Here is a 22,453-nt window from a genome sequence, read left to right on the forward strand (position 1 = left end):
ATTACAGAATTCGATAAAATCCAATGGATTTTGTCGAATTTTGAGATTTTTCCCGTGATTCCGTCGGATTTTGCTATTTTTACCGTGATTTCGACGGATTTTGCGATATTTCCATTGATTTCGTTGGATTTTGAGGTTTTTCGCCTGATTTCCTCGGATTTTGCGATTTTTCCCATGATTTCGTGATTTCTTTTGATTTTGGATTTCGTGAATTTTGTAATGGATTTCACGATTTCTTTACTGATTTTGTGAATTCGCTTCTGATTTCGTGATTTCTATGTTGATATCGTGATTTCTTTGCTGATTTTGTGATTTTTTTTACTGATTTTATGATTTCTTTACTGATTTTGTGATTTCGTTGCTGATTTCGGATTTTTTATTTGATTTCGAAATCAGCATTGATTTCGGATTTTTTATTTGATTTCGAAATCAGCATTGATTTCGGATTTTTTATTTGATTTCGAAATCAGCATTGATTTCGGATTTCTTAACTTGGATTTCACGGGTAGCGTACGGGATTTCATGAATGACCGCCCCCTCGTTGCGTACACATACCAAGTTTCCATACGATGCACAATGGTGCTAGCTTCACCGTAGGTGGATAAGCAATTTTATCCTCGGCCAGGGATTGTGGAACCCTTTGATTGAAAATAAAATTTTACAATGAAATATTATTAAATCGATTTAGATTGATGAAATAACATCATAATCATTAAATAAACTTATCAAAAATGTTCTTAGCTCTTCAACTTCAAAAACTTTAAAATCTGTTAATAATAAAACTGAATTTTTTTCGTTAATGATTTTAATGTTATTTTATCAATCTAAAGCGATAAAATTTATTGTCATCCCATTTCATTCTCCCTTTACTAAAATGTAAAAAGTGATCGTTTTGTGAAAGTCTTCGATGTCCAGAGGGAAATTGTGATCGTTCTCAGGTAAATTATATGTTAAACAGCGCATACAAACTTCTGGATTCTCTCAATAGCTGATATTTGAAATTTAAGAGTTTAGAAGGCTCCTTAACTTTTCGGTTTCTCTCCTTATTTTCAAATTCACTTTAGAACTATAAGCAGCATCTATCGGAACCTTCGAGCGTAACGTAGTTTTTACACAAATAATTAATTAATCTAATTACATTCAGCTAATTTACTTTTTGGCAAATATATTATTCTAAATAATGTTTGAACTATAGAAACCAAACAAACAAAAAATATTATCTAAAGTTTTGGATGCTGCATATTATTTCAAATAGATGGCAATATTTGATTTTTAACAAAATGCATATAGGAGCTTCGTTATACTGTATTCTCGTGAATCTCGGGAAAGTATCCTAAAAATTGGCGATAACATCGCGACTAGAGCGTAAAACTAATTTTACCCCAGACAATTAAACCCATTTAAAGAACTATCATTAATTTTCTCTAACTTGTATGAAACATGATGCAATTGAAAAGGAGTTGCAAGGTCAATTTTAAATCGAACTTTGAACCCAGTTTATAGGCCCTTAAAGGCCGACTTCCAGGGAAAAAGGTTCTAGCGAACTGAAAACCGAGCATCGAGACTAACAATACAGCGACCGTGCCGATTTTCGAAGCCCCGCTGGGTCAAAAGTTGGAAGGGTTCTCGCTAACTTAAAGCCGTGCAATGTGGTTCTAGCGAACTGAAGATGAACAATAGAAATCCTTTTAAATTTATTTCCTCTCGAATTTTTGCTTTCCCCTGAAGGAAATTCTCTTTCGTGTATGTTCAGTTCGCTAGAACCACATTGTACGGCTTTCAGTTTACCCCAGCGGGGATTCGAAAATCGGCATGGTCGCTCCATTGTTAGTCTCGATGCTCGGTTTTCAGTTCGCCAGAACTCTTTTCGATGGAAGTCGGCCTTTAAAAATTACATTGCATTTCCAAAAACCAAAATTAAAATTTTAGAACATCTTTAAAAGTTGAAATTTTAACACGCCCGTCATCATTTATTTACTAGATTCGTTTCAAAAACATTCTTTGGTTTGAATTGCATTTTATTTCGAAACTTGAATGTCGAACCACTTGTATGGATTCCTCCATCCTTAGTATTTTCTGGGAGATTTCTTAAATGAATGGGGGCTCTTTTTTCTGGAAAGGGAATAATAAAATTGGGGACAAACTCTATTTAGTCGCTCCCATGAATATGAAAGGAAATAACCGGACTGTAATCGGATTGTAACCGCTTTGTAAATTACCTATAATTAAGCATACGACAGTCACAGTTCGTAAATTAATAGAAATTACCGATAAAATCGTAATTTATCTTATAAAGGCCCATTGAAATCTTGCGTTGAAGGCGGTGAAGTCGCTTCGCTCGCTTAATCAAACTGATCACACGTGCCAACGACTACGTTAAACATTCGGAGGTTTAGTTTGAAAATTTTTAATTTTCTCGGGCAGTGTCGAGGTGGCACCACGTCGTTAGTGTCCTTTCTTAACCATTACTCATTCGATCATTCATTACTCACTCGTTTATTTAGCAGACGATATATGAAACGTTTTAGGATTCTTGGTTCGCACTTGGCGGTACTTGTCATTTTAGAAATGGATTCGGCTATAAAGTCTTGTGGGAGGATGCGAAATGTTAGAGAAGTCGGCTCACTAACTGTGGAACGGCTTAGGTTTGGTGGCACGCAAAAAAAATGGGGGAGAAATAGTCAGAATAAATTGTAATTGGTTAAGAAAGGCTTCAGACGAACTAATTACAATCTACTCCGACTATAGAGTAATGTCAGTTCTACGTATGCAAACGTCATACCCTTCTATCTCTTAGCTCAGTGTCATCCCCCCTACCAGGCGCGTACAGTATCCCCTCTTACAAAAGCGCGCCTAGAGGGAGGGATACACAGTCTACTCCCCTATCTACCGACACTACTCTATTCCTCCCCCATTTTTGGCGTCCCACCCAATCTGAGCCGTTCCACAGTTAGCGCGCCTATTTCTCTCAGATTTCGCATCCTCCCTTCATCATCCTTGCAAAAACCGACAGGAACATGAGATATTACTCTCGTCTGATTAGGCCGTTCAAAATTAATTTTAATTTAGGCTGTAAATGCCTGTGGATCTAAGAATAATTTTTTTCATACGGTGAACCGGTTTACAACTCTCCCATATAAAAATTTGATGTATTCACTCGGTATAAAATTTGTATTAATTAATAACTTAACATCGGCAAGAGTTCGTAAACCAGAGTAGGAAGGAGTCTTACCCATTTTTAAGGAGAAAAATTTTCATGCAAACTTGAGAATACTATTTATCCATTCTTGAGTCTGATTTTTCTCACCGCAAAATAATATATTTGTCCTTCATTGTTTTAAAGACTGTACTTTTTCACTTTAAGAGATTTTTATAAAACCCGAGCGTGTTTCTACCAAGTTTTCTTATGCTTATATAAACATTTTTCGGCCTCCGGTAAAGTAGTCAGTGCATAGAAAAGGATTTTTTTTTTTAAATTCTACCATTAAGAATGAATTTGCTTAAAGAAACGAAAAGGATTATGTCTCTACGGAATATAAACTCTCGAAAAAAACCCTTTGGTTCTTTTACCCTTGGCCCATTTAATATTTTCTTTTTTCTTTTTAACCGAAACATTGAAAAGCTCTAACACAAGGTCAAAATTTGTGATATATGAAAAGATATGGATGTAAAAGGCGCAAAGCGTAATTTTATTTTAATAAATTTTATATTTTCACTTCCCGTAGTTTCGCATGTGAAATCTTATTGAATCAGTTTTAATATTCTAAAAATATTTAACTCCCTTGGATCTATAATTTTTAAAAAAAGAATTTATAACCACATTTTATTTTTAAGAAATCTTTTTTTTCGAAAATGAAGAGATAAACTTGCTATATTTGTCAAATATATTTTATTGGCACATTTGAGTAAACTCAGCGATATAGGTATAATAACCCAAAAATTAATTCATCAACGTGAGATAAATTTACAATACCTAAATTTAGAGATAAATAAGACTAATACATTGTTCAACTATACGTTGAGGCTGCAATCCCCTTTAGCTAAATACGATGGTTTTTATTCATGTAAATATGAATAACTTTTATAATTGAAATTATGATGGTTACATTTTATATATTCTTTTTTTTTGTAATAACTATTTGTAGTAATGAAAAGAATGAACGGTAGGTGCTCCCACTTGGACTGACACTTGCTTGGTGGGGTCATGTACAGCTTGGCCCACTTGGACAGATACTTGCTTGTTGGGGTCATGTACAGCTTGGCCTACTTGGACAGATACTTGCTTGTTGGGGTCATGTACAGCTTGGCCCACTTGGACAGATACTTGCTTGGTGGGGTCATGCGCAACGTGGACGCCGGACCATCCAGTTAGAACACCAATTCCAATTCTGCATTGAAAAGATAGAAAAATTTAATCGATAAGAAGTCACCTTTCCTGAAAGTAACGTTTTGGCTATCATGAATTTGGACTTCTTAAGTGAGGCGAATTTTTAAATAGAAAAAGGCCCAAAGTGAAGTAAGTTGAGGATTTTCAGAAATTAACTGTTTTATATTCTCACTTGAACGGGATAGAAATAAACATGATATTATGATAGAAAACGCTTAAAGGGCTACGCCGGGCTGAAATGTTTCCTTTTTAATCGAAAAAGTGTACAAAATAATATAACAATTGAAACCATATTTCTATCTATCAAAGAAGATACAAGAAAATAAGTTTTGTTAATGGTTGATACGCGTTCTACTTCTCCTCGAAGCCCTGGGGAGTACCCTTATTGAACGACTAGTACCACCTGACGGGTTTGTCCAATTGGGACAGTGCTCCGTACTTCAAGGAGATTCGTGAAGAGCAGTGTCCACTACGCGCCATTGCGCAAACTAAATTGCTTTAATCTTCTTTAATACTGTAGGTATAATCATGGTTCCAATTGATACATTCATTATTTTATACGCTCTATCTATTAAAAAAGAAGAAAACTCCGGTTGGTTTTGATTTATTTAGAAAAAATGACTTCAGCTATTGCCTTAGCTTCTGGAAAGATAAGATAACAAACATCTTAATTTCCTAAATTCCTTATTATTAGTCTAAATTTGAATCTATCATTGAACTTCTGTTAACCAGAACGTGGATTTTAATTTAAAACTACCTTCGTCGGCCGGTTGAGTCACGGAATATTTGGAGGTTAAATATACCACTGTGGGGAAAATTTGGTGTTAGGAAACTTCGCACATATTGACAATTATGTATGACTTACGGAATGTTAATGCCTAAGTTTAAGGGTTTAAACGAACTGATACCAATGACTCCAGGCTGAACAGCGGCATCAATGGTGCCACCATTGTCTTCAACGACCCCAGGGTGAACAGCGGCGTCAATGGTGCCACCATTGTCTTCAACGACTACAGGTTTATCAGAGGAATCGACGGCACCACCATTGTCTTGAACGACGACACCACCGTCTTCAGGAGGCGATACAGGATGTCCACCTTTCTTCACCTTGACGTCAACGTAAGGATGAACGTTAACGCTAACGTCCACTTGACGACCAGACCTGGATCCAAACTCGGCTTTTGTGAAAAGATACGTTTAATTTTGTGTAAATTGTTAATTGTAGTGAAAATAGGACATCATTAAATTTAATGTTAAAAGTCTAATTCGAAAATCTGCATTTCAATTACCAATATGCGACAAACAAAAATTTCGAAATTCAATGACACACCCCTCTCTATGGATAAAGCTAATATCTTTCTACCCATACTTATAAAAAAGTATGATGAGCTTATGATTTAAGGAATAAGGAGATAATAAGGCCTCATCATTCGTGTCTCAGCGCAATGTAGGTAATTCAACTTTGGTAAGGCATTAATAAAGTGCTAGAAACAACAATATAAGATTATCATCATGCGAATCGCATTTTTCTTTTAAATAATAATTTATTGAAAGTAAATTAATGTAAGCGTATACAAAACAAAGACAAAATTCATAAAATTCAAAAAAGCTTTTGAAAGTTGAAAATTTCTTTGAAATTTTTTGAATTTGTCACTGAACATTTAACGTTATAAAGATTTTGTAGAAACACAAGAAAAAACAAAAGCTGATAAAGTAATTCGTGTTAAACTATACAAAAACAGATAACTAAATTTGAACAGTACAAAAGGTTTCGGGACTACAGTTTAAATGAAATACAAATTACAAAATACATTTACGTATTCAACAAACTAAAACTGAAACTTATGAAGAATTTTAAGTTTAAGAAATTTTGAAAGTAGTTTAATGATATAAAGAGAAAATTTTAAAAATTGGCATTAACACAAAAAGACGCAATCAACTTAAACAACAGAAATAAGATCTTCAAAAGCAACAAGTATAGAAGCACAAGTTGGAAAATCTCTAGGTTATACTAAACTGTGTGGACAAAGAATTTTAAAACACAAAAAGCCCAAATTACAGAAGATAAAAATTTATATAACAATTAAGATCTCCATAATGTTTTTATAATACTATAATAGCATCGCGAAAGTTTTTGGTTTGACTAGTTAAAACTGTTCGCGGGTTCATGAACGTAACACATCAATACATATATGGGTACTCACTCCTGCGATGGGGCGCTCTGTCTTTCTTGTCTACTTCAGTCAGTAATGAAATTACGGCCGATTCGTAGGCTTTCAAGTCGACGTGTTCCATATGACGAGGCTTAATCGGTTCGGTATCCTTGTAAGTAGGTACTTGGCTTTGAACTAAAGTTTGAGGTTGAGCCAGTAATTGTTGAGACTGTACAGCAACCAATTGTTGAGGCTGGGACATCAACGTGGCCAAGGAGTATGGATCGTAATGAACTAGTTTATAGCTAAGTGCCGAACTTAGGCACAAGACGCTGATCAGCCAAAATTGAAGAGCCATTTTAGGATTAGCCATGATCGCTTTGGGATCTAAAATCGTTTTAAATACCAAAATATTATTTTAAATTAAAATCGTCTGTTGAAGCGTGGTAGTAATTTTTTCTCTTTGTTCGTGGAAACATTTGCTTCAGGATGGCCTAGTTTAAATTTTTAATTTAGGATTATAGCTACTTTAGCTTTAACCTAAAGGTAACAGGTAGTTTTATGTATATTTTTAGGCTGTTTTTAAATATATAATAACAATTGGAGATAGCATAAACACTGGACATATCTTCCTTAAACAAACGTTCTTTTTTTATAAATTAGCAAACGGTCTGGAAGGATGTAAAAGATATATTTCCTTAATTGATAATAAGGTGAAGTACTATTAATTTCTTCATAAGTTTATAAGATATGTTCCATAAGTATGACACTACCTATACTTTGTAATGCTAGAGACTTACTGAGAGATAGTTCGAGAACAAACTACACTCGGTTTTGCAGCCCATCTTATTATTTAGTCTGTACTAAGCCTTTGATAACGCCTCACCAGGCGTCGCTTTACAAGAATCTATGACGTTTCACCCATGACAAAACTCTCAGTAACCAGTGACAAACTTATGGAAGATAACTTATGAACTTATGCGGTTTCAAACAACTGTCTAAGACATTTATTATTGTCAAACTTGGTTTCAAAATGTTTATAAGCTAAATTTGGCTGGATTAAAACTTGTATTGGGCATTAGAATCTTGTGAATATGAGCAGAAGTAAGATGAGACTAGAAGTACTGAGCTAACCAAATTCTTCACTTGGCGAAAGTGAATATTCTTGATGACACACCAACGGTTGGCCCTCTGGTGGCGGTTTCAGAATTTCCCCTCCAAAACGTGAGACGCTCGCGGTGGTAGACGGCCGAACTAGATTCAAGCACCCGCGTCCGTGTTCCGCGGCTTTAGGTTGAGGGGAAGGGGGTAGGAAATTTTTTGGAACGCGATAAATTTTTTTCTCTCTAGTGTAGGCACGATGGAAGCGGCATAAAATCCTCAAATTTATTCACTAGTGCCAGGATCTACTATCAATGCTAGAGCCCTTCACTTCTAGTCTCATCTTACTTCCGATATGAGCTATCTCTCTGTCTTTCTAAACTGCATTTTTAAAAGAGGTCTTCATAGAAGCTGCAGTTGACTTTATGCATAGTTGAATAAATAACTCTTCCTAAATTTTGAACCAGAGATTTCATCCAGCTTTTATTCGCTAAACCTCGTAATTTTGGGAACGTTGGGTTAAAATACCATTACTTAAAAATAGCCACTGTTTGTAATTAATGAAGTATTGCAAATTAACGTTCTCCTTACAAAAAATGCGCAAAGAAAATCGAGAGCAACAAACTTTCTTTAAATTTTGTTTTTATCTGAATCTACAACCCAAATAGGCACCATTACTTAGGCTAATACTATTTTAAAAAGTAAAAGAACTGGTTATATAACTTCAGTGCTTAAATCTAACCTTTCATATGCCACATAGTTAATTCCATCTCCTGTATTAAAGTCGCTTCAATTCTGAATAAATACTGATATAGACCCATTAAATTATATAAATGTAATCAATAAATAACCTCAAATCTGATTCTATAATTACCTGAGATGCAACCAATTCGCTTCAATTTATAATTAAAATTTGATACATACCCTTTAAATTATGTAAATTTAAACAATAAATAACCCCAAATCTGACTACAAAATTAACTGAGATCACTACCTAGTGATTACCATAGACTATAGCAAGGAATCAATACTTAGATTGATATAATTATAGCATAAAATTAACCGGAAATAATACAAATACAATAACAAATTTAGCACTTACGTTTAGACTTGAGAAGCAGACTTTTGAAAAAGGTGAAAAACTGTATCGCTTCCTTCCAGGTTAAGAGAAGACTGAACTTAAGAACCAGTTGAAAGCGAAAGTATATATGCAGTTTTTTAACTCACCGCCAAAGGTCTACGTGATGCAGGGAGGTCGGATAATATTTGTCCCCCATAACATTAAAATTTATTAAAAAGATCCGAGTCTTGTTCAAAGTAGAGATATCATCCTTAACACTTATACAGCACTCGGTGTATGATGTTATTGGGAGGAGTTCAAGTAATAAGTGGCTAAAGTTTTTTTTTATAAACGCCCAAGTTTCTATTTCAAAGGTATTTTTCAAGTACTTTCAAAGCAAGGTCAAATATAGATACGTTCGCACTTGATATGGTGACTTTGGTTTTCCCCGGTTTTTGCCCTGAAACTAATTACTTTGTGTGGGCATACCACACTTTTTATTCAAGGGATAATGAAGTCGGAGAAAAACGCTCAAAAAACTGACTTAAGTGTATTTTTTCCTAGTACGTCCACGAGGTATTTAGAAACCCTGATATATTATATAGTATCCTCATTGCATTACACTGACTTGGTTTCATAGCCCAAAACGTATACATCTATCAGCGGTTGTTTTTCTTCCCTTGAAATATACTGGTGTCGTGCGGCATTAAATTTTACTTGTCAAAAAGTACTTGATGTTTTAGTTACTGGGTTATTGAAATTTTAGTTGTTTAACCTTCAAAAGTAAATAAACAAGTACATAAAGTTTATTTAGTAAACAGTTACGTCACGTTTTTTCATGAGCGAATAAATGTGCGCCTGGTTTTGTTATTATCAACTTTTATCAACTGAATAAATTTCCCCCTATTCCAAAACTTTACTAAGTTGGATATGTTTTTAACAAGAATATTTTGGATTTGGCAAATTGGTGTTACAAACTCTACATGTTGCTGTCACAGAACAAAGACCAAATTTTAATTTTCAAACCAAAGAACGAATTGTAGTCACATCTCCACGCAGGAAATATGACTAGACAAGTATCAAGTCGTTTAACCGGTAAACCCTTTTACAAATGGAGGCCGAGGTATCGTCTGTATGACACAGGGTTGAGACGGACCACCTGGAATTTGGACCCAAAGACAGTAGGTTGGACCGGAGCCTCCGGGATGAACTAGGCCCATGCGTGTGGCGAAGCGAGAATATTTTTTTAACTAATTTAGTTCGCCGTGTTTTCCCGTTTGGGGGCGCTGATACGACCGAAAAATAAACAAAGTTCAACCCCGTGACCCTGTCGACTGCTTAAGTGTTTGGGCCAAGGTCTCGGATTGTAAGTATACGTTTTTATAACTCTTGCTGAATTATTTTAATTGAAATAATTTATTTTGTTGTCATCAATACCACCTAAACGAAAGATACAGTAAAAAGTGAATAGCCCCAAAAACATTTACGTTAATTTTAGGATGAAAATTTTCTCTATCATAAAAATTTTATGACTGACCCCTAAAATATCAACGATAATTTAAGGAAGACCCCTGTCACAACGGAAAAATAAGCGCCATCTATGGTGAAAATATTTTTCCTAACAAACTGGATATTTCCCCACATAAAATTTGACATGCATGGGCCTAGTTCATCCCGGAGGCTCCGGTTGGACTTCATCGTTAAAAGTCCACCAAAGTCCTTAGTTTGAAGCCATATCTATCATCTTTGTTGTCCACATCCTGGATGTTCCGAATTAAGACAACAAGGTAGTCAAACACCAGACTCTGATGTTATGAAAGGGTTTAACAGAATTCAGAAGCAACATTATTTCGGGATTCATTCTCCCTTTTATTAATACATATATTATTTAAAGAAAAACGCCGGAAGGGATCATCACCTTGTTAATATAATGATTTCGAAACAATTACGAAATCTATAGCCAAAGATACTCTATCGCCATTCATTGGATGCTTTAATTAGCCTCGTTTATAAAGTAAAAGGTCGAAATCATTTTACAGAATTTTCTTTTCAAAATTTTCCGCCCTGTTTGAATATCATTACTCTAAGTAGGTCTAGGGGAAGAAAAGTCCTCAAAAGGCGCAGCTTGAAGGATGAAATGATGTGATTAATAAGAAAATTTCGCTCGAATTATAACACGGAGAAACAGTTTCAAATTATGTCAAAATGTAATATTTGATTGATTTGAAATTTCGAAGGTCTAACCACGTAAGGTTGTGGGCGATTTTATAAGAAGAATTTTGAGATGTAATTAACATTCACGAATAAATTCAAAATAAAAATATAATTTTTAACTATAAAACTTTATAGTTAACAGAGCGTTAAAAATACGTCACTATGGAATAAAATATTTTGAATGCGTAAGTTTTGATTAACATTTTTCCATCATTAAAGAAATATTTCTCGAAATTCGCAATATCCCAATAAATATAAAATTTATAAAAACTATATTTAAAATAAATTTTATACGTTTCACCATAGATATAGAAAGAAGAACCGGAGTATGGATGTTGGCTCGTTTTCAATTCTATGAAAATAATATCCACGATAGACTGTTATCAACGCAGCATACCTGTCCACCATCGCTTGGACTCAGCTCAGTTCACGTTACTTTATAGAAATTGACAACGAGCTCACCTCAAGCTCAAAATTGAAACAATGTTTCCTTAGAGCTCAATCTGAGCTCAAACTCAGTTAGTTTTTAAAAATGAGCTCGCCTCGGGCTCGGGTTCATTCCCATAATTTTGATGGGCTAAGCTCGAGCTCAAGCTCTCTCTAATATCTTTCGCGGGCTCAGCTTGGGCTCAAAATTGATAGAATTTAAGGCTCACCTCGAGCTCGGGCTCATTCAATTTAGTAAGCTCTAGCTCGAGCTTGGTCTCATATTTCCGGAGAATATTTCTTCCAAACAGTGTAGATGTTGAAATAAATAATTTTGCAGCTATTTTTACGCGATAAATGCAAAACTACAATACATATTTACTATCCAAATGACTTGCACTACATTTGTATTAAAAAAATTTCAAAACATCATCTACCAATGAGTTACGCTAGTTTCTGTTGGCACTGAATACGGCGCTGATCCAAGCTGAGCGCAGTCTCAAAACAGTGAGCGCCCTTTCAAAATGAGCGGTCTCATAGTTTTCAATTGGCCTCGCTCGAGCTCAGGAAAGCAAAACATTTGTAAGAGAGCTCAGCGCAAGCTCTCGTTGATTTTACAGTTGAACCTGGGCTCAGCTCAAGGCTCACTTTGTTTTTGACGTACTGTGAACCCGCGGGCTCAAGCTCAGAAAACTTTTTCATAAACTTTCGGGCTCGACTCGGGCTCGTGACTTTATCAATTATTTCGAAGAGCCTCGCTCAATTCGCGCTCGGGCTCGCTAAATTGAGGTGAGCGCGGACAGCTATGCCAGTCTTTTCTGCAAATGCATAACATGCTTTGGACTTTTGGTGTGCTCCCAATCAAGTTCTTTGTCAAACACTCGAAACCTTTCAAAAATGGAAAGACCTAAGAGTTTGGCACGTGACTAAAGATTAACTAGGAAGTGGCAATTGAGATGTCATCGGGTATTTTGCACATTTGCCACCCCCAAATTAGTAGGTTCACAAATTGGTTCAAGATTTTTCCACACGATGGCGCATTTGACTACAAGAGGGTCGACTTAAAAATGGGTTTCATTTAATTCCGGGATGGCTGATTGGCGATGCATTCGACCATGGGCCAAAAATGATACGACTTTAGCGCCGTTATACGACCGTGCTGGGAAACACGCAACTCGAAGAGTAGGAGCACCTTCGAGCAAAAAATAAAAAAAAGGAAATACGTCATATAACAGGTGATTGTGAAGCATAGCTGTCCGCGCTCACCTCAATTTAGCGAGCCTGAGCGCGAATTGAGCGAGGCTCTTCGAAATAATTGATAAAGTCACTAGCCCGAGTCGAGCCCGAAAGTTTATGAAAAGTTTTTCTGAGCTTGAGCCCGCGGGTTCACAGTACGTCAAAAACAAAGTGAGCCTTGAGCTGAGCCCAGGTTCAACTGTAAAATCAACGAGAGCTCGCGCTGAGCTCTCACAAATGTTTTACTTTCCTGAGCTCGAGCGAGGCCAATTGAAAACTATGAGACCGCTCATTTTGAAAGGGCTCTCACTGTTTTGAGACTGCGCTCAGCTTGGATCAGCGCCGTATTCAGTGCCAACAGAAACTAGCGTAACTCATTGGTAGATGAAGTTTTGAAAATTTTTTAATACAAATGTAGTGCAAGTCATTTGGATAGTAAATATGTATTGTAGTTTTGCATTTATCGCGTAAAAATAGCTGCAAAATTATTTATTTCAACATCTACACTGTTTGGAAGAAATATTCTCCGGAAATATGAGACCAAGCTCGAGCTAGAGCTTACTAAATTGAATGAGCCCGAGCTCGAGGTGAGCCTTAAATTCTATCAATTTTGAGCCCAAGCTGAGCCCGCGAAAGATATTAGAGAGAGCTTGAGCTCGAGCTTAGCCCATCAAAATTATGCGAATGAACCCGAGCCCGAGGCGAGCTCATTTATAAAAACTAACTGAGTTTGAGCTCACATTGAGCTCTAAGGAAACATTGTTTCAATTTTGAGCTTGAGGTGAGCTCGTTGTCAAATTCTATAAAGTAACGTGAGCTGAGCTGAGTCCAAGCGATGGTGGACAGGTATGTTGTGAAGTGAGATTGTTTTTCAGCATTTTAAAATTGTAGAGGCGTCAGGAAAAAACCAAAATAAAAACACTAATTAAATATATTCTAGTTTGACTTTTCCATTTTAAAGGATTTAAATATTAAATATAAACTAACTGATATAAAAATTATTAACCTTATGAATTCCGATGTGGTAAAGTTCGCTCTTAGATGGATTAGAACCATTTCGTCTCGATTTTGAGCGGTAAATATGCAAATCGCGATAATGATCGATACTGTTTCCAAAATAAAAATTAATACAAATATCATAATACTCGAAGCTATCTCGATCTTATTATAAATAAAAGGTGCTACATTCGAAGTTATTCTTAAGGTCTAGAATAAAATGTTCTATACAGGCTTACATACCCAACATTGAGGAGCTCTGCCAAACCACTTCTGTAACGTTATCCTGGCGTAGTTTGACCATATTCGGTAACGAATTGCGACTGTATATGAAGAACAAATACCAAAAAACAAACAAAACAACCTTCAAAAATAATTTAGGATAAGCTAAGCCAATGTGTTTTAAGGAAGTTTCCTTTCTAGTAGACACCGTGTGAAATACCTGCATTATATTTTAATCTAAAATGATATGGGTCTAGAATGGGACGATTTTGAAAGTTAAGGGGTTAGCGTACCCCAATCTTGAGCAACTCTACGAAACGACTTCTAAAACCTTTTTCTCAAGAGTTTATAATCCAGGAATTAACAACAAAGATACGAACTAACCATTTTTTGAAATATATATTGTATACTTGTGTTCTTATTCAATTCAAAAAAGTTTGTAACTTAATAAACATGTTTTTTAATATTGAATGATGAATTTCAAACAAAATGTGAAAAAATTTGATTTAAATTGGAAAATGAAGACCTAATCCAGTAGGTCGAGCAATTGATATTAATGATTTAATCGTTTAATATTAATAAATGAAACAATTAAATGTCTCAATGCGCTTGCTGACGATTAACATTGGATAGATTTATTTATTTGCCGAATGGTCGACTGAGGTCCAATCTGAAGAATGGTGCCAGAATGCCGAGTCTTCGTTCACCGTTGGCATTGTTTCCCAGATTTAAATGGAAAATATTTCTGAAAGAAAATCAATATGATTATTCAAATTCAATAGAAATAGAAATAAACTTATTTAATAATGGGTTCTTGCTGCCATTTACGTCACTCAATTTCATATTTAAATTCATTCGCATATGTCAAGGTTTTAAAGGGAATGTAACATCTTGAAATGTTACTAGCGTGATGGAAGTGGCCTTGCCAAAGTGTCATACTTATTCACCATGTATTTCAAACTGACACATAGTTATATCACATGTTTAAAATTACTCCAATTCATAAAAAAGACGCATTTTAATATTTCAAGTAGCCATTTCTTTCATTGTGCCAACTTTATCCGGTCAACCTCTTAATTTTTGAAAATAAGATATAAATATTATATGCTTAAAAATCTGTATTTAGCCGAAAATACAGTTATGAAAAATTGTAATTAAAGAAAAAATTAAAAAAAAAGCGCGCATCTTCCATTAAAACTATCTTTGTTATAGGGAGTATGCATGCCACGGTTCAAATAGGTTTATTTGTTTCGCTTTAGAATAGCAAGATAAGCTAAAAAACTTTAACAAATCTTATCAAAATATTTGCAATGATTTGCAATGCTTTTCACCGATTTCTAAAATTACTGTTAAGACCTAATCGATCAGAGGCTAATTACACCATTTTTATTGTTTACGTTAAATCCAACCGGCTGATTCAGCCTGCCAAAGAAAGGAGCTTTCCTTGAAACGTTTGCAGCTAAACGTTAATGTAAAATTGTACACGGGTTTTACTAAGATTTTCTGAGCATAAAACTAATAAAAACAACATGTTTAAATCCTTCATTCTTCCTTTAATTACTTCTCTCGTAACTAGGAAGTTCTTTAAATGGTCACATGGTTTCGCAAATTCCCAATTTTTATATATAAAAAAAAAACACGGAAGAAAATACCGGTTACAATATTAAAATGCGCATCTTTAAGTTATACGAGGTTATTGTTTACTTTCGAATCCATCACCAGAAAGATTATATTGTTCGTTTTTTCATTTGAGTGAAAGGCAGGGAGTTGGTAATAGGCGATTAGACGTAATGACGTCATTGTTTGCATCTAGTTTCTGCATCATTTACAATATATTGTTTCTATGCCGGGATATATAATAATCTTAATTAAACGAGTCCAATGATCAATTCAATTCAATTCTATTGTATTCCAGAATAATTTCTGGCAAGACCATATATTTGGTACACCTCATTGTTATTGTATTTCACTGGGAGAAAATTATTCTGTATCAAAAGAACAATTCGAGGATCTAATAATATCAGATTCTCTTTCTTTACATTGACTACCTGTTTAAAGACTACCCGTTGTCGCTTTAGTATAGATAAGGGTACAGAGTGTACACCAATTACGATGGGCGAGAGTGACTGGACGAAACATTTCAGATATTGACAAAGTAGTTCTGTGTGGGAATTTTTACACTATTTTCGATAAATTAATTTGTTAACAGCTATAATGTGATTTCGATATCCTGTATTGCTATAAACTATCAACATGTTAAATATTCCCAATGAACGCTGTTATCAGCCGATCTGGGATTTGGGTCATATCAGAAGAGGGTAATAGAAGAAGGATGACACTCTGTATCCTCTTAATACTTTAGGTATGTAACATGATTCATCCCAGGATGACCCTTTTTCTTTTCTCTCCTGCTCAACAAAGTTCAGATGGGCATCGCACCATGGGGTGAATTCTATAACTGTTTGGTACTAAATCCTCAGCAATCACCCCACAAACTTGGGTCTTGATGTGGGACAAAAATCTACAACCGCTCCTTGGCAAATAGTTAAGCGCTAATAGAGTAATGCTGAGGGAACTATTTATCGCGTATGTGATTCGGTTTAGTAACCTTGCTATAAATGTATTGATGTTGGGAAGACTCATGATTCAATTATAACCCCGCTTTGTGGTACACTTCTCTTTAAGAGAAATATTATATACTTCTGGTCATATCAACGTTCGACGATTCAGCGAATATATTTTAAAGCCAATGTTTTAAAATACACTTATATTTTTGAAATAAAAATAATTGTTTGTTTTCAAAAAAGTAAATAAATTACTATTTATATTCATATCCATATTTTGAAGATCTATTGGGTTTTTTTCCTATTAGCACTTCAAAAACTTGTTTGGAAACTATTGTGAGATAGACACCAGTAAACTTAAAGCAAATAAGTGATTTTAAAGTCTATTATCTTTCAGGCTTTTTCCTTTGAAGAATCTTATCTTAATGATATATATTTGTTTAAGCGTTTTATTTAAATTTCACGGTTCCACTGCAGTTTCTGGTTTCCATTTGTCACTTAAATTTAAGTAGTTAGAGTTTCACTGCTTTAGGCAACATCCCTAACGATAAGATGAGTTGTTTGTTTGAGAGATACTATGTTTTTCATTTAAACTATTACTTTCAAAGAAATTAATTCATTCGTACAAGGGAATTTTACCCGCCTCGAGGCCCCCCAGTAATTAATAATTTATCTAATGATACCTACCTTGAAATTCCCTCATAAAAAGAACTCCAAGGACATCCTATGATAACAAAAAATTTCCCCCGGTTTAATTTGGTTTAAAAATACCTTACACGTGTTAAACATCAACAATTTTATCGGGTTTACCTAAAGTTATCTATATCGGGTTAAAAAACACGGATTACACGAGGTGTTTTTGTATCGGGATATTTAAATAACGCAAATGATGCATTGGATTTTTCTTTTAATTACAGCGAAAGAGTATTTTCATCGTTCTCTCTTAGCTTAGTCAGCGATCCATATAATTTTGGAAGCAGGAATAGAGACCGGGTAATCTTTACTTCAGTCCGACTTGGAGCCTAGCATACAGGCCCTCCCTTCAACGCGTAACGAAAATTTTAAATTATCTTATTGGCTGACTTAAACAACGTTTTGATGACGTTGCTGACGGGGACGGCGAAAAATACATAGTTCCATTTTACCTCTTCTTTCATACCCCCCGTCCCGGCGAAGGGGGTCGTGGACTTATACGTGCGCTCAATATACCATGTTCTCTATTCCTGCTTCTAAAATTACCTGAATTCCTGGCTTGGTATGTAGTTCGTCAAAGATAATACAGATGGCGATTTCAAATATTGAAAAGAATTGGGGCCTATCATTTGAACATTATGGGTTTTAGCGGAAATTAGGTAAGAGAAGGAAAGTTATGCATGGCTAGAACAGATATCAGCTTTGGTCATTCTACTTAATGCTATAGTGGTCGAATGCAAAATACCGTAAACGGTTTAAAAAATTACGGGAAACAAGGATATCCGTAATTTTGAGGCTTATTTCCTGTCTGTCTGTTTTTTACTCTTTGTCTCTATAATATTTGCTTCTAATTTCGCAACGGATATAAAAATACATATTGTGGGTAATACCAGAAGGTGATAATAGAAGGAGGATGGCAATCTGTAGATCCTCTTAATACTTTAGTTATGTAACATGGTTCTTCCCAGGCTCATCCTTTTTGTTTGCTCTCCTGCTCATCAAACTTTAGATGGGCATCGCACCGTGGGGTGAATTTTATAACAGTTTGCTACTAACTCTCAGCGATCAAAACACAAACCTTGTCTTAACGTGGAACAAAAATCCACAAGCGCGCCTTGGCAAATAGTTAAGCTCTAATAGAGTAATGAGGGGAACTATTTCTCGCGCATGTGATACTTCGCTCCAAATGTAAAACGATGCTGGGAAGAATCATGATACAATTACCCGTTTTGTGGTACACTTCTCTCGAAAAGAAGTATTATATACTTCTGGTAGTTCTGTAGCCATTAAGACTATTATATAAAGTTAGTATTAAGAGTTACTTATTTAAGCTCATTGCACTCGCGTGAAACTTGTCTATCTCTAGAATCATGTGAATCTTTTTCAGTCTAACGATAATCCGTGACATGCAAGAGAGATTAAAAAGCTGGCACATTCAATTACTGTTCGCTTGAAAACTATGGAAATACTTCTAGGTTTGTTTGGTATAGACTTATGGTTCATAGACTTAGGACGAAAAGATTTGCAGGGAAAAGGTAGATTTTCTGATTTAGTCCGTATTCATATCAGAATACTTTAGAAAAATGCCGAGTGGAGTGTGAGTTGTTCATTAGGCAAGGTCAATTTCAATTAGTAAAAAAAATTAGTCATTATTGCTGAGCAGTCGATGTTTTAAAGAAGGTTAATAGGCTTTTGGCCAGTTATAAACATAGAAAGCGGTTAACCGAGAATTTTGGCAAACCATTTGACTAGATATACCGAAATAAAAAATGGAGGATTAACTGGTTTAATGTGGTTGAAACATTAATCATGCCTGAATCAAGAGAAAAAAATCTCTGTTAAATAGATAAAATCTACAAAAGGGCATGCACAAGGAACTACAGATAGGAAATATATTTGTTGGCTATGACTCAAGAACCAGCAACAATTGTTACCTCGACAAGAAAGCCCTATCGAAAATGACAATAAGCATCTGTGATGTCCCACAATACAACGTTTTTAGAAGTGATGTTGTATTAAAACTAAAAAATGTACTTCAAGTAAATTACCAAGAGACTCAAAAATTAAGAACGTTGCTGAAGGAAAGATTAATAAAATGTGTATTAGGCAGTAATATTTCAATCGGTAAATGAATTTGCAAATGTTCATATTTAAGTTTAAATACTATATTATGCAATTATCGGTTATTTTCTGAGGTAATATCTAATCACAACGATTTTTTGGCCGTCTGTTCGGTAATTTACAAAAACTATTCTGTAATTTGAGGGCAACTGGGCAGCACAGAAACTGGTTGTTAGTTTTACAAAAGGTCCTGCGGGATAGTTTTAGGATAGTAACTATATCGTAATAATTGAAACCACTTACGGGATGTTGATCTTCAAGTCGACTGGCTTCCTTCCGGTGATGTCAGTGACAACAGCTTTCATGGGATCGACTGGAGCGGCGACTTTAACATCGACAAGGGACGGGAAAATTGCCTTGTCATCTCCAACCCTGACATCGGTACCGTGTTCTTCGCTGGGGTAATAGGCATCAACTGTTTCAACATCAACGCCTTTAGTTGGCTTGACAGCAGAAACGCCGGTTCTGCCTCCAATATTAACGTCCACTCTCGAGTTGGGAGACTTAACGTTGACTCCAACTAGACTAGGACCTCCAACTCCTACGTTGACTTTCGACCTCGATGTATGTACATCAACTCCAACAAGACCATGGGAGCCGCCATTACCTACTCCGACATTGACTTTAGATTTTGGTGAATCGACATCCACTCCAACTAGACCATGAGAGTGACCGTTTCCAACTCCGACATCGACTTTGGTATTTGGGTGCTGAACGTTAACGCCAACTCCGGATCCAACATCGACGTTCACTCTACCCTTGTGAGAATTGACACCGACATCAACCAATTTAGTTCCTTGTCCGACGCCAACGTTGACATCTGTTGGGTAGCTATCGACGACGTAGTACACGTCATTGTCTTGATCCCTTCGAGCAGGAGCGGGAGATGGAGCCGAGTTTCCTCCGATTATTAAAGCCACCAAGCCAAACACTATTGCGTACAAGGTATTCATTATACAACCGTTTGTATGCCCAGTTGATTTGATTATAATTCCGCTTCGATTATGTATAACCTCAATCTGAAAGAAATCATAAAATTCCAATGTTTAATAACAGGTCCCCTTAAGAAAATTATATGAGCTTAAATAATAAAAATCACCAAAGATTCGATAAGGTGGTTTGTAAGAATGAGGTATTGAATAGATGTGATTATTTCTCGAGTTAGTTCTTTTTACCAAAAATTTACGTCAATTAAAAGATAAGAAGGGCCGAATCGGTAAAAACCCAAAACTTGAATATTGGGAATAACTGGCAAGTGTTTTTCACCCAGGTTTTTTCCCCATACTTAAAACACTATCTGAAATCTCTTCGGGGCGAAGATTTTGTTTTAAACGATAGAGTGTCTAATCCTTAGGATAAAACAGTGGCGTGTATAGACTATATATTTTTGTGGCGAAACTGGTTTTACATTTTAAAGAAAAACAAAAAATTGTTCACGGTCTGAAAACGTCGCGTCGCTTTTAAAGTTTCGTTCTTATGATTTCCGAAATTTCCTTTTCTATTTCATAACATTCATAATAACTTGTTTTATATTTGCCTACATGAAAAAATAATGTCACGGAAACAAAGCGACAAATTATCTCCATTTCTTAAATATTTATCGATATTTTTAATAATTCGAGTTTTGAGTATGCAGTTTATTTTCTAGATTCTGGAAGAATCCTACAAAATTATGTTTGGTAATTTTTTTAAATTATAGTACCCTAAATTTTATCAGGTTTTTAACCGATCCACTTATAAAAACCCAGAAGTTCAAACCATGAAAAACCCTTCCAAAAAAAGTTTCTTTTCTTTTTTGTGAATTTCAGAATGTTAACTCAATACGAGAAGGTCGATATCTTGGAATTTCGAGGTAAATAACCCGAAATGAAGCGGGTTTTCCATGTACACGTTAATATTAAGATTCTATTCAAATAAAGATGAGACATCTCAAAATAATTTTTGCGCTTCAGGCGTTCTGAATGATTGAGTCATATTTTGCAACTGACAAAATTAGCAACTGTAATTTTCAAGGCTAAATAAAAATTTCCAAATGCTCGCCATCTTTTGACATTAAGTAAAATAAAGCCTTCAAGTATACTGTCCATTTCAAATTTCTTAAATATACAAGAATTAGAAAAATTGAACTAGGCAAACAGAAACTGGTATTTGTTAAAGCTATATTTAGACTACAAACAAGGAAGAGTTACGAAAAAATTGTCTTCCCAAAAATTTAACTTATTTTACATTTCTAATAGTCAAAATTATCTTATTATTTCCATATTGTAATTTTGTTCTGAATTCACATGGTCAAGCTTTAAGCTTAAACTATATTTGGATTATTTTGGGAACCGAAGTTTCCATAAAAAAATTGGTTCTCTTTTATAATAATTTTGGGCTAATCATTGAAGGCTGATAACTAGTTACCCAATTTAAAAAGGTATTCTAGATTCGTTGCTCTTTTCAAGAAGTATTTATACTTCAAATTTTAAACAATCACTTAAATTATAAAATAAATCTAAATAATCCGGCAAAATATCCCAAGGTCCCAGTAACTTTGACTTTTCAAAGCTTTAAGAAGTTATTAAATTTGTTTAGATTCAATAAACAAATGAGAAACTTTAAAATTCGTACCGAAATGAACTAAAATATTTAAAAACAATTTAATCTTACTTGACAATTTAGGCTCGGATATTCAATCGTCCTGTCTTGAAGAGGAGTATTTCTTGTTCTGCGCTGTCTTATCCCCGTACCAACTTTCACTGCTCGCCTCTGGTATCGAGTCTGCTGTATTTACACATTAATATTGTAGCGTATTCCCCAAATGATGAGGAAATCAAGCGTTAGGTTGAAAAGATAATACTTGTTCCTCTCGGAAAGGGGGTAAATTTCGAGGGGCTGATTATACGGAAGCAATGCGTACTGTACTGTACATAAAGAAATTTCTTATTTTCATATTTAATCTCCTTTAAATTTCTAAAAATGACTACGTATATTTACTTTTGCTTTCTTCAATTTCTTTGTTTCTGGATAGTTATCTTAAGTGAAAGGACATGTCTCATAAAATTTACTTTAAACTCAAAATTTGTAGTTCTAAGGTCGTTAAACTTATATTTATTATGGCTGATAAACATTGTTGAATAATAAAAACAATAATTACTAATTTTGCAATTGCTCAATTCAAAGTATAATTGATTCAATCACAATTTTGAAATATTAAATATTTTCTTTTGCATGAAGTCAAGCGTTAAAAAAGACCTAATACTTCGCCACGTTCTACATTTTGTAATACTTTAATTGG

At 34.9% G+C, this 22,453-nt stretch overlaps 2 protein-coding genes and 1 long non-coding RNA gene across 4 annotated transcripts; 1 reads left to right on the plus strand and 2 right to left on the minus strand.

The window, feature by feature from the left end:
* Positions 1-3,969: 3,969 nt before the first annotated feature.
* LOC149610643 (uncharacterized) lies at positions 3,970-6,939 on the minus strand. Its single transcript, XM_089859235.1, has 4 exons — positions 6,592-6,939; positions 5,253-5,565; positions 5,145-5,192; positions 3,970-4,388 (listed from the first exon to the last, which is right to left on the minus strand). The coding sequence occupies exons 1-4, from the start codon at positions 6,911-6,913 to the stop codon at positions 4,136-4,138; spliced, it is 936 nt and encodes a 311-aa protein (XP_089715361.1). The 5' UTR covers positions 6,914-6,939; the 3' UTR covers positions 3,970-4,135.
* Positions 6,940-14,231: 7,292 nt separating this feature from the next.
* Positions 14,232-21,986, minus strand: LOC149610644 (uncharacterized). Of its 2 annotated transcripts, none has more exons than XM_089859500.1 (3): positions 21,826-21,986; positions 19,417-20,192; positions 14,232-14,540 (listed from the first exon to the last, which is right to left on the minus strand). In XM_089859500.1, exons 2-3 carry the CDS (start codon positions 20,124-20,126, stop codon positions 14,435-14,437), a joined length of 816 nt encoding a protein of 271 aa, XP_089715626.1. In that variant the 5' UTR covers positions 20,127-20,192; positions 21,826-21,986; the 3' UTR covers positions 14,232-14,434. The 2 variants fall into 2 exon arrangements, with proteins under 2 accessions (XP_089715626.1, XP_089715627.1); XM_089859501.1 differs by lacking the exon at positions 14,232-14,540 and adding an exon at positions 17,044-17,083.
* LOC149610645 (uncharacterized) lies at positions 20,202-21,254 on the plus strand. The gene is made up of 2 exons (XR_016376765.1): positions 20,202-20,852; positions 20,982-21,254. It is a non-coding gene; the product is annotated as an uncharacterized LOC149610645 (long non-coding RNA).
* Positions 21,987-22,453: the final 467 nt, after the last annotated feature.

This window comes from Phalangium opilio, unplaced genomic scaffold (assembly GCF_054372755.1).
Source record: "Phalangium opilio isolate 3A_F unplaced genomic scaffold, DU_Popi_V2 ptg000329l_1, whole genome shotgun sequence".
In the NCBI taxonomy this organism is placed as follows: Eukaryota; Metazoa; Arthropoda; class Arachnida; order Opiliones; family Phalangiidae; genus Phalangium; species Phalangium opilio.